This window comes from Erpetoichthys calabaricus, chromosome 1 (genome assembly GCF_900747795.2).
Source record: "Erpetoichthys calabaricus chromosome 1, fErpCal1.3, whole genome shotgun sequence".
NCBI lineage: Eukaryota > Metazoa > Chordata > Cladistia > Polypteriformes > Polypteridae > Erpetoichthys > Erpetoichthys calabaricus.
This window is the reverse complement of record NC_041394.2, coordinates 44,961,667-44,973,937: the sequence shown is the minus strand read 5'-3', so window position 1 is coordinate 44,973,937 and position 12,271 is coordinate 44,961,667. Positions and strand designations below refer to the sequence as shown.

At 39.3% G+C, this 12,271-nt stretch overlaps 1 protein-coding gene across 1 annotated transcript in view; it reads left to right on the top strand.

Moving 5' to 3' along the window:
- LOC114649363 (prominin-2-like) overlaps nucleotides 1–7,828 on the top strand; it is a 123,633-nt gene extending 115,805 nt beyond the window's left edge. The window contains exons 23-24 of the mRNA XM_028798865.2: nucleotides 2,659–2,765; nucleotides 6,493–7,828. Coding sequence (XP_028654698.2) covers nucleotides 2,659–2,765; nucleotides 6,493–6,574 — 189 coding nt within the window. The 3' untranslated portion in view covers nucleotides 6,575–7,828. The remainder of the gene's footprint in view (nucleotides 1–2,658; nucleotides 2,766–6,492) is intronic.
- The last annotated feature ends 4,443 nt before the right edge of the window (nucleotides 7,829–12,271 follow it).

Genomic DNA, 12,271 nt, shown 5'->3' with positions numbered 1-12,271 from the left:
ATCTAATTTTTCACCTTGGTCTACCACTGATTCTAGATATTTAAACATACCCGCTCTTTTCAATGGCTCTCCTTGCAGGCTAACTTCTGAAAGCTGATCATTATTAAACCTCATATACAGTACTGTGTTTTCTTCCTATTTATCTTCGGTCCTCTATCTTCCAAAGCCCTTCTCCATTCTTCCAACTTCCTCTCCACTTCCTCTTTCCTGATGCTACACCACACAATGTCATCAGCAAAAAGCCTGCACCGGGGGGAACTGGACTTTTATTTTTGCTGCCATGATGAGTGTGAGAGGCAATGCCTTTCAAAATTGATTTGCCATCTGGTTACAAATAGAATAAGAATGCATTTCAAATTATACTATGTCCAGATAACCTTTGATTAGATGACTTGTATAATTTTGCTTCAGAAGAAGGTGTAGCTGGCAGCAAGCTACATTCAAAACACTCTGGCTGATGATGTCTGCAAATTTCAAATGATTCGATGTCTAGCCATTCATCCACTAACAGCGCCATTGAATTAATTTCACAGTCGAGGGACAAGAGGCATCTACCCCAGTTCATTACAAGATGCATTTATTCACACACCTACTGTACATATATTTATAACTGTCAAATTTAAAGTTACCATTAACCTAGTAAGTAAAATGAATGCAGTTGATTTTTTGATTTTGTGATTAGAATTATAAATGCAATTTCTGCTTTTCTTAGACTATACACAGTGGAGTCAAAAAGTATTCAGGCTCTTTTACTTTTGGCACACTTTATTGCGTGATAGATCTAATTTTAAATGGATACATTTCCAATTCTGTAATCAATAATACATAATATCAAAGTCAGAGAATGTTTTCAGAAAGATTTACAAATTAATAAAAAAACAAAAACCGAAATCTCTCACTTATACAAGTATTCCAAACCTTAATTCAGTACTTTGTAGAAGCCCTCTTGCCGTCAATTACAACTTCAGGTTTTCTTGGGTAATTCTCCACAAGCTTTTGCACACTTGGATTTGAGCAGTGTATCTCAATTTTCCTAGCAGATCCCCACAGGTCCTGTTTAGTATCTCTAAACTGCCATCTTCTGATGTTCTATGAGGTTTAAGTCTGGGCTTTGGCTAGGCCACTCAAGGACACTCAAAAGCTTGTCCCAACACAACTCCAGTGTTGTCTTAGCTGCATGCTCTGGGATATGGGAAGTTTATCCTATTCTTCCTGGCAGATCCTCTCAAGCTCTGTTAAACTGGACATGGAAGGGTCTGTAAACAACAATCCTCAGGTCTCTTCACATAGGCTCAATGAGGTTTAAGTCTCGGCTTTAGCTGGGTCACTCAAGGACAGTCTGAGACTTGTCCTGAAGGCTGTCCAGCATTATGCTGACTGTATACTTCAGGTCAATGTCGTGCTGAAAAGTGAACCATCTGCCCACTCTGAGGTCATGCACACCCTGGAGCAGATTTTCTTCAAAGACCTTTCTATATTGGATTCATTCATCCTTCCCTCAATTATGACCAGTCTCCCTGCCTCTGCACCAACCATAACACGATACTGCCACCACCATCCTTCTCTGTAGGGTAAGGATTGTATTAGGAACATGATGAGCAGTGCCTGGTCTTCACCAAACGTAGTGCTTGAATTTCTGACCAAATAGTTCAATTATTTTCTCATCACAGCCAAGAATCTTTTTCCTCATGCACTGACTGTCATACAGTTGAGATCGCTATGCCCCTGGGGACACTCAAAGCTTTAGAAATAGTTATATAAGCGTTCCTGATCTAGGCCTCACCACAGTTTGATTATAGCCATCTACAGAGAAATCTTTGGACTTCATGTCTTGACTTTTGTCCTGAAATGCAGTGGGAAATGTGGACCTTATGTACACAAGTGTGTGCCTACACACATCTTTAGGATAACTAAAAAACAAAAAAAATCAGGATGCACATGACCACAATTTGGAGTGTCAAAGCAAAGCTTCTAAATACTTACAGTATATGAATGAGAGATTTCAGTTTTTGAGTTTTAGTAAATTTCCAAACGTTTCTGAAAATGTGTTTTCACTTGAACATTTTAGGTTATTCAGTGTAGATTGATAAATAAGAATGGCAAATATATCATTTTAAAATTAATTGTACAACATGCTAAAATGTGCAGAAAGAGAAGGGGCCTGAATACTTTCTGAATCCACTGTATGTTATCTAATTATTAAAAAAACAGACAATTGTAATTTTGCTCATTTTGAAAACAAAGTGGTTACAGCCAAACAAATCCAATGTGCACCTAGTTGTTGCCACATGTAAAGCTGGCACATCCTTTCCATGTCTGCATGGGTTTCTCTCTGAGTTAGATCCCACATTTCAAAGGATGTTGGTTAACTGGTGATTCCAAATTGGCCCAGTAGGTATAAGCATAAGTGAGCCTTACATTAAACTGGAGCATTATCCATGGCTGGTTCCTCCTTTGCATTCAATTCTGCCAAGAGTATGATCTGCCTGCCATGACCCTAAATTTATTTAAACATTTTGAGAAATGTTATGTTACTTCAGATGTTAACTTTTCTGATTAGGTAGTTCATAAAAAAGGCTTCGTCCTCAAAGCTGCCCTTTTAAGTATGTGATAAGATGGTTCTATCCCATTCATGCCTCTTTTCATCTTCCATTACAGAATGCCTTCTGGTTCTGCCTGGGCTGGTGCACACTCTTTCTCATCCCTAACATCATCTTTGCTGTGAAAACTGCGAAATACTTCCGCCCAATTAAAACCAGTCCCAGGTCAGTATAATTCAACTCTTATCTTAGAATGCTGCTATGTGAGTACACATGAATTTCTAGGCTACATAACATAAACCTAACTGTTTCTGATTAAATTGAGTAACAACTGGTCTAGGATGAGTGTTATTTTTGGAGAAATGGTGCCAGGGTCCTGTTGAGGGTCTAATACCAGAAGTGTATATATTTTGCAGAGGGCACATGCCTTCTTAAAAAGAGGTTAGCTTCACTAAGTGTCTGCTCCTTTCACATATACACTTCAAACATAATATTGGCAGGACAAAAGACAGACAGACAGACAGACAGACAGACAGACAGACAGACAGACAGACAGACAGACAGACAGACAGATAGATAGATAGATAGATAGATAGATAGATAGATAGATAGATAGATAGATAGATAGATAGATAGATAGATAGATAGATAGATAGATAGATAGATAGATAGACACTTTATTAATGCCAAGGGGAAATTCACATACTCCAGCAGCAGCATACTGATACAAAAAACAATATTAAATTAAAGAGTAATAAAAATGCAGGTAAAACAGACAATAACTTTGAATAATGTTAATGTTTACCCCCCTGGGTGGAATTGAAGAGTCGCATAGTTTGGGGGAGGAACGATCTCCTCAGTCTGTCAGTGGAGCAGGACAGTGACAGCAGTCTGTCACTGAAGCTGCTCCTCTGTCTGGAGATGACACTGTTCAGTGGATGCAGTGGATTCTCCATAATTGATAGGAGCCTGCTGAGCGCCCGTCGCTCCGCCACAGAAGTCAAACTGTCCAGCTCCATGCCTACAATAGCCTGCTTTCCTCACCAGTTTGTCCAGGCGTGAGGCGTCCTTCTTCTTAATGCTGCCTCCCCAGCACACCACCGCGTAGAAGAGGGTGCTCGCCACAACCGTCTGATAGAACATCTGCAGCATCTTATTGCAGATGTTGAAGGATGCTAGTCTTCTAAGGAAGTATAGCTGGCTCTGTCCTCTCTTGCACAGAGAATCAGTATTGGCAGTCCAGTCCAATTTATCATCCAGCTGCACTTCTAGGTATTTATAGGTCTGCACCCTCTGCACACAGTCACCTCTGACAATCACAGGGGTCCATGAGGGGCCTGGGCCTCCTAAAATCCACCACCAGCTCCTTGGTTTTGCTGGTGTTCAGGTGTAGGTGGTTTGAGTCGCACCATTTAACAAAGTCCTTGATGAGGTTCCTATACTCCTCCTCCTGCCCACTCCTGATACACACCTGATGCAGCCCATGATAGCAGTGTCGTCAGCGAACTTTTGCACGTGGCAGGACTCCGAGTTATATTGGAAGTCCGATGTATATAGGCTGAACAGGACCAGAGAAAGTACAGTCCCCTGTGGCGCTCCTGTGTTGCTGACCGCAATGTCAGACCTGCAGTTCCCGAGACGCACATACTAAGGTCTGTTTGTAAGATAGTCCACGATCCATGCCACTAGGTTTGAATTTATTCCCATCTCTGTCAGCTTGTCCCTAAGGAGCAGAGGTTGGATGGTGTTGAAGGCGCTAGAGAAGTCTAGAAACATAATTCTTACATTACATAAAATATTGCATATCAACCATGCGTTCCCACAGAGGTGGCAACGTGGGGATTACAGCCCTTTAATATGTGCCAAATCTATGTGTAACTGAACAAAACTCCATTAATATATACCATTCAAAGTCTATATCACAGTGACAAGTGACACAGTATTTATTAATTATATTGACTGCTCACTGCAGTGTGTCCACCAGTTCAGATGCCTCTGAGAGACTGATGTTAGTTTAGGCACACAGTTATACAAAGTGACTTACAAATCAGTGTTATTGTTCAATCAATGTTTGTTTTATATAGTGCTGTTCACTCCATACTCTGTTATTACTGTATACTGCACTCCTACATAATGTGAAAAACTCAACAGTATAATAAAAAATGGTGTAGCAGTAGAGGCTTGTGTCCACCTCTTGAACCCTCAGGTACCACTCCAAACACCAGATGAAAGTACAAGACTTCTTTATTTGTACTCACGTGCACAAAGCACCCTCCACTCCACACTACTCATATACTCAATAATACAACACAATAATCACAATACTCTCTCCTCCTTCTCCCAGACACTTAGCCACCCTACCTCCCAGCTCAGCTCAGTGTACTGGGCTTTCCCAGAGTCCTTTATACACCCTGACCCAGAGGTGTTCCTGCCCAACAGTCCACAGTTCCTTATCCCTTCCAGGTCAAGGTAAACAGACCTTATCTTCACCCCGGAAGCACGTTGTTTCTTCCTGTCCCGGGATTATGACGCACTTCCGGGTTATAGGGCATGTATGAGTCCACGGGCCTCCCGACAGCGACTCCCAGTGGTCCCCAGGGCATCCAGCAGGGCTGTGCATAAAAACTACATAGTCCATGAGGCCCTGCTGGAATTCGGGGCCCATCCACGCTGTCGGGAGAGCTCCTCCTGGCGGCCTGGGGGTGAGGGCCGGAATAGGAAGCTGACAATCCACCACAATGGTAAAAAGAATGCACCATTGGCAAATATAAAGATATGTTTGGAAAAGATATGAAGTATAGAGTACAAAAGGGCATTGGAATCAAAGAATCAAAGAGGAATCAAGGGATCTCAGAAAAGATAATGAGAAATAAGGCACAGCAGGCTCCATTCCAGTGAGGTAACACCAGAACAGTTCTTTAAAGTACGAGTGAAGAAGTGTGTTTAAACAGTGCAATTGATAGAACCTCACAAATAGATCAAAAGAGAGTTTCAGAGAGCACAAGGCACAAAACCAAAAATAATGCTCACCAAGAAATGTGTACTGAAACTTAGTGCAGCAAGAAAACGTAATTGAGTTTATATGGAGTAAACTCTGCAGATGGAGATTCTGAAATTGTTGATGTTGACAACTGTGAAAGTTACTGTAATAGTTGAATGTTATGGAGGATTCTGTGTTTTACATGTAATGTGATGCTTTCAAGCAGAACAACAATGTGGTCTTAACGTGGCCTTGTTTGTGGTGTATATACCAGCTGTCTTTGCTTCATAAAATACTGCACAAGAAAGCAGTGTATTTATTGACAGCAAACAAAAAAACTGTCTCTGTATTTTATGCAGTGTCTTTCAAAGAGATTAACTTTACAGAGCTCACACAGATAAATAAACATGCAACACAAGATATATTACAAGATAAGTCACAGTAAATGGTTCAGAAACTAAAAAGACTTAAATCAGGCAAAAGAGTACTGAAGTGCACATCAGCTTTGGGTGGCTCGAGGAGACAGAATGTGTGTCTTTGGCTGGTAAAAGAGATGTCAGCCGCATATGTCAGACCACAGTGCGGCCATCTAAAGTTCAAAATTTCTTTTCTGAAGGCTGAAAAGGTCTGGAGAATTTGATCATATCCATTTTGTCAATAGGCAGTGGGGCCTAGAGACTAAAATTATAAAGCTGTCAGTTTCTGGTTCTTTGTGTGACCTTGTGGAAGTACTTGCTGTAGCCTGTCTCTGCTATAATTGTTAAAAAAATACAAAAAGAATTGTATTGTATTCGAATCTTGTATAATGCCTCAAGGAACAGGGTGTGTCATTTCTTTGTGTTTGCACCCTGGAAAATATACAAAAAAAAATCAATTATTTCATCTGTGTGGGTGTGTGAGTGCAACTGCAATTCATTTTAGTGCCATTCATTTAATTCGATTAACTGACTTTTCTTTTCTGTTTTTTTGCAGCGACCCTACTCAATCTACTGCCTCGTATGAGATGAAAATCCCCCGGGCCAAGACAAATAAAATAGACAACGTCTCCTATTAGTAACTTAAGCAAAACCATGACTTAATTTATTTTTCTCGCCCTTTACCAAGAACTTACTTCTTACATTTTTCACTTTATTTTAAGATGATACACAATTGGAAGGAGAGGTTTTTTTTTTGTTTTTTAATTTTCTGAGCTGTATGCACAAAGGCACAAATCTCAGATGGGACCAAAATTTTCTATGCAGAGTTTAGTGTTAGACAACTTCTCTCATCTATGACACACTCAATGTGCCCAAAGCCCCCACACATTAAGGCTAGACAGTTTTAAAATCCATTTCATTTGATGAAAGCTTCCTTAGCATCTCCTTACCAATACCTTGACTTTGTGTCCAGTTTTCTGTTTTGATTCTTCAGTTTATCAATGAATAAAAAAACCTTCTGAACTTATTGACACCGATCATACATTGTCTAATCATAATTAAAAACTGTTCCCTAATAAGAGGATATTCTTAATTTATATTTTGTCTTTCACTCTTGTTCATTTTGAGTCTTCTCACGTTTGTCCATTTCCTTTCATTTCGTGTGCTGCTCTTCGGATGTGGCAGAAAGAGGAGGCTCAATTGCTTCGTCCACCAGCCAACTCCTTCCTTCTCTTTCGTGCTGCTCCTGTACAGTGCTATTTATCCCATGGATAATCTGGATAATCTAGAAATAAATCACTCAGGGTGTGGTGTAACAGTGTGCAAGGATTTAGTATAATTAGACATTAAATTAATATATTTATTTATAGCTATATCATTATTAGAAATGTGGCCAAAGAGTATGAGGTCCAGTACTTGATTTAAATTGTATTGGCCACTCGATATTACTTTCTTCAGAGAAAAACACAACATATGGACACAAGCATCTTTAAAAGCAGCTCGATGCCATGACTGTCCTTAAAATGTTCAGCAGGGATGCTCATTTCACTTTCATTTTTTTTTCTTGAAATCTTCAACAGCTAGACAGTCTGCAAATGAGCACTTATACCTTTAAGATTTCATTTGTGTATCTTAAATCTGTCTCAGGGTTAACATTTCACTTAATGATATTAACACACAGTTTAGGTTGTCATTTTAGGCTTCCCTCGTATGATAACAGAAAAAATAACAAAATAATCCCATACAGGGAGCCATTAAAATTTAATTATGTATGTACAGAAACTACCTGAAGTGTCCTTACGTGTATTTGGTTACATTCTCTTCCTTTTCACCATTATCACTCTCTCTGTGTACCTGTTTAATATTTCAATAAAAGAAATTACTTTGATTTTCATTGTAGTAAAGCTGCTTTTAACTTCCTTGAGTGCATGCAGGGTGATTCAGATTGTGTGAGCAATCCAATAGAATTTGTATAGTGCGAGAAAAAGATCAAAATAGGCTTTCTTTTGGTCCCCCATTAATAACATGCTGTGGATTAAATATGCAAAATTGTTTGAACGTTCATCAAAGTTTAAAAAAAAATCACTGTTGAAATGAAACAAAGTCAAAATAAGAATCTTCCCCTTAATTATTTGTTGTTTGTTTGACTATTAGTCTGTTGCGAGGTCTTAAATTTCTTAAGTTCACACAGTGCTTACACCCTGGCAGCGATGATATTATGTTCTTGGCATCACATGCAAGTAACCGTGAGGCATTCTTGTTATGTGCCTGCCAGATTGTGTTCCCTAGTCCCAGCTTTTGTTTGTTTTTTATGCCTCTTTTGTCTAGTTGAAAGTATTTTTAGAGGTTTATTGTAATTATGTATTTGATGTTTATAGTGTCTCATTTATATATTATTATGTTTCTGTGTGTAAATCTATATTCTTTTGCTTCCCTTGTGTTTTCTGGGTGATACCCCAGGAGGCAGGGCCACCCTGACATCACCACGACTGAAGGATTTGAGACTCAAAAATAACCTTAAACATCCCAAAATATTAAAATAAAAACTATTGGTTTGCAGAGACCGATCCACAAAATAATCACTATAAATGAAGAGATGTATTAACAAAAATGAAAAAAAAAATGAAAATACTCAAAGAGTGCAAGAAAAGAGTTGCCTAAAAGGTAATCCAAAGCAAACAAATCCCAAAACACACTCGAAAAGAAAAAAATAATCAAAAAGTCCCAATAGAAAACACAATACTTCTTCAGTGTGACAGCCCTGAGCTCTCCTTCTGCTCTGACCTAAATAGCAAGTGGGAGGGCTCAGGTGTGGTGACTTCAGGGTGGCCCCGCCCCTTGGGGTACCACCCACATAACACAAGGGGCATAAGAGAATATAAGATTTACATATAGAAACATAATAGTACAGAAATTGAACCACCATAAACATGAAATAATAAGTATGATGAATGTATAAAAATACTGTAAACTAGACAAAAGAGGCATAAAATCAGGGAACACAATCTGGCAGACACATAACAGTTATACTGGCCATACAAACACAAAATGGCCACATCCATGAAAGGTAGAAACACAGAATGATGGAGCCCATGTAAACAGACTGTTCTGTCAGCACAGTGACAAAGTATTTTGAGTGAGAACCACAAGTGACAGAAAAAAGTCAAAACTGAGAGACATAATCGACAATCAGAACGAAAGAATTAAACAAACAAAGATTTCAGCAAAAGGGGTTTTGAATCTGGAACTTGGATGAGGAAGTGAACTTTCTTGATCTTTTAACCCCTTTGCCCACAAGTAGTACTCTGCATGTTTCTACAGTATATATTGTGACATAATCTACACAATGAACACAAAAGAACACTCCAAGAACTCTGTGAAAAGATGATTGAAAAGCAGGAGATGGAGACAGTAACTTTTCCAAGTCACTGAATATCCCATGGAGTCCAGTTAAATCATTCATTAAGAAATGGAAAGAGTGTGACAAAGCTGTAAACCTGCAAGATTGTGCAAGAAGAAGACTAGTGAGGGAGACCATGATAACTTTGAAGAAGTTACAGACTACAGTAGCTACGAGTGAACAGACTATGCAGACAACAGCTGTGTCTGGGGACTTCAGTTACAATTTATGGGAGGGTGGCAAAAAGAAACACACATGACATCTTGGGTAGAGTTTGTCAGAAGCCACACGAGAGACTCTGAAATTACCTGAAAGAAGATTCTATTGTGCCATAAGAAAAACAGTTGCACTTTCTAGCCAGACTAAATGTAATATTTGAACACTGCACATTATCAAAAAAAAACCCCATCCCCACTATGAATCATGGTGGTGGCAGCATCATGGTGTGAGGATGCTTCTCTGCAGCTTGTGAGAGTAGAGGGTAAGATAAATGAAGCAAAATATGAGGAAATTCCTGAGGAAAACCTGATGCAGTCTGCAAAAACCTTGAGAGAGGATTTGTTTCCCAGCAAAATAACAACCAGAAGTTACACAGGAATGGATTAAAAAATCAGTGTTAATGTCCCGGATTGGTCGAGTTCATATGTCATTCTATTTGAAAATTTGTTACAGGATTTGAAAAAGTTGTTCACTTTGTATCACCATGCAACCTGACAGAACTTGAGCAGTATGACTCAGTGATTGTGGAAAAGTGCAGTGTCCAGATGTGCAAAGGTGATAAAAACCTGTGCTCACAGACTCCAGGCTGTCATGGCTACATAGTGGTGAATCTACTAAATACTGACTAGAAGGAAGTGAATACTTATGCGATCAATTATTTAATGTTCTATTTTTGCAAATAATTTAAATCTGTGTTCACTATGGCATTGAAGAGTTTTTTTTCTGTTGATCAATGTCAAAAAAGCCAATTAAGTACACTGTAATTGATTGTTTTATAACTATAAAATGTGAAAACTTTCCAAGGGGTGAATGCATTTTATAGGGACTGCATGTCCCAAAACTCCATCCATCCATCCATCCATCCATCCATCCATCCATCCATCCATCCATCCATCCATCCATCCATCCATCCATCCATCCATCCATCCATCCATCCATCTAACTTCCTAACCTGCTTATCCAGGGCAGGGTTGCAGAGTAGTTGTAATTTATGCTAGCAAGCATCGGGCACATGACAGAATAATCCTTGTCACCCTGAACTGAACCAGTGCCTTAACAGGTGTAATAACAAGAAAAGACAGAGATAAAGATTTGGGGATCCACCCTGTATATTGCAAGGAAAACAAGCAAGTTAGTGAGTAGTCACAAAAGACTGAGTCCAAAATAGAACTGAATGGGGAGGAAAGGTGCAGGGCTTTTATAGGTGGTGCGCAGAAAGAGGTGGATTCATGGGAAAGTGCCAAAAGTGAGGTCAGTAGGGGTGTGTGGTCTGGACAGCAAGTTAATGTCGGTTTAGCTGGGCTTCCCTTCTGATGATTTGCAGAGGAGGAAAAAGAGGTTAGTACACTACATCAACCCTGAAGCTGACATCTTACCCCCAGTTAAGCCCTTGGGCTGCCTCCTATGTCCACATGTGTGACACAAGATATAATTAAGCCAGTCAAAATGGGCTCTGTTGTGGACCTGTAAGAGTTTATGTGCATGTATTGAGACACCCATGCCTTCCTCACACAGCTGAAGAAATAAAGGTGAGCCTTGTTGGTGATAATATTGTGCTCACTTTAGGTAATTATAGATGGACACTTCAGGAAAATTAAAGCTGCCAATCTTCTTCATGGCACCCCCTCAAGTTTAGATGTCAGTATGGTCTGCCACCTGCTTCCTGAAGTTTGTGATGAGCCCCTTGGTTTTAACATTTAAGGGTGATTGTTGTTCTGGCACCACTGTGTCAGAAAGTAAATCTTGAACTCTTTAGACTCTCTCATGATTGTTGGTGACCTAAAGCAAAGTGGTTGGATACCCACATTATGCTCTTTCAGAACATTACAACCGCAAATGGACTCAGAGCAGCTATAGGTAAAATCTTCAAATTCACTTTCCACTAGGGAGCTTTTCCCTTGCTCGGTTTGTTTGCCGACCCCCTGGCCTGTGCTACGCGCTTGCCTCTTTGCGGTTTTGCTGCTCGCATATGGGGATGCAGATGTACAATTTAAACAGATTTTTATTTTCATGAGAATTGTTACATATGCATCAATGCAATGTATAACTACTCGTGATTGAATTTAGTTTCTTTCTCTCTATTAAATATAACGATGTTTTCAAATGTTTGGCTCTGAGATTTGTTAATTATCTTTGCAAAAGCTATTCTAACCGGAAACTGTTAATGTTTTAATATGAATGGCATATGAAGATCTTCTTTGTTGTCTAAGAATGTACTACATTAACTTTCTTGGATACATCCTTCTTTCTACAGTAATTTGTGTGTTGTAAGACCGGACATTGTTGTTTTCATCTTCCGCACGATCACCACCAACTGTTTCAGCATAGTCTATTGATATACATTTAACCAATTTGCCATGTAACCATTTGACAGTTTTGGACACATTAAACCAATTTCCCGTGTAATTGATCGATATTTTTGCCGTTAATTCATTTGACTTCCTTGTTTCTCGGTGCTAGGATTGCGCATGTACTCATTTTTTATGTTGATAACCCTTCCTGATGAAATTCTTCAAATAGATTTGGACATAATACATCTTCTTTAATTGGGAACTTAAAGTCAGGAAAACATTAAAATGTATAAGAGCTGAGAGCGCAGGAAGTATGTCTAACAAAAGCATTCACATGAATGAGAGACGAGAGGACCGTTTGAGAAGAGGGTGTGACTTGAAAAAAATCTCATGGAAAAAGTCTCATCTCGCGGGACTTGAAAAAA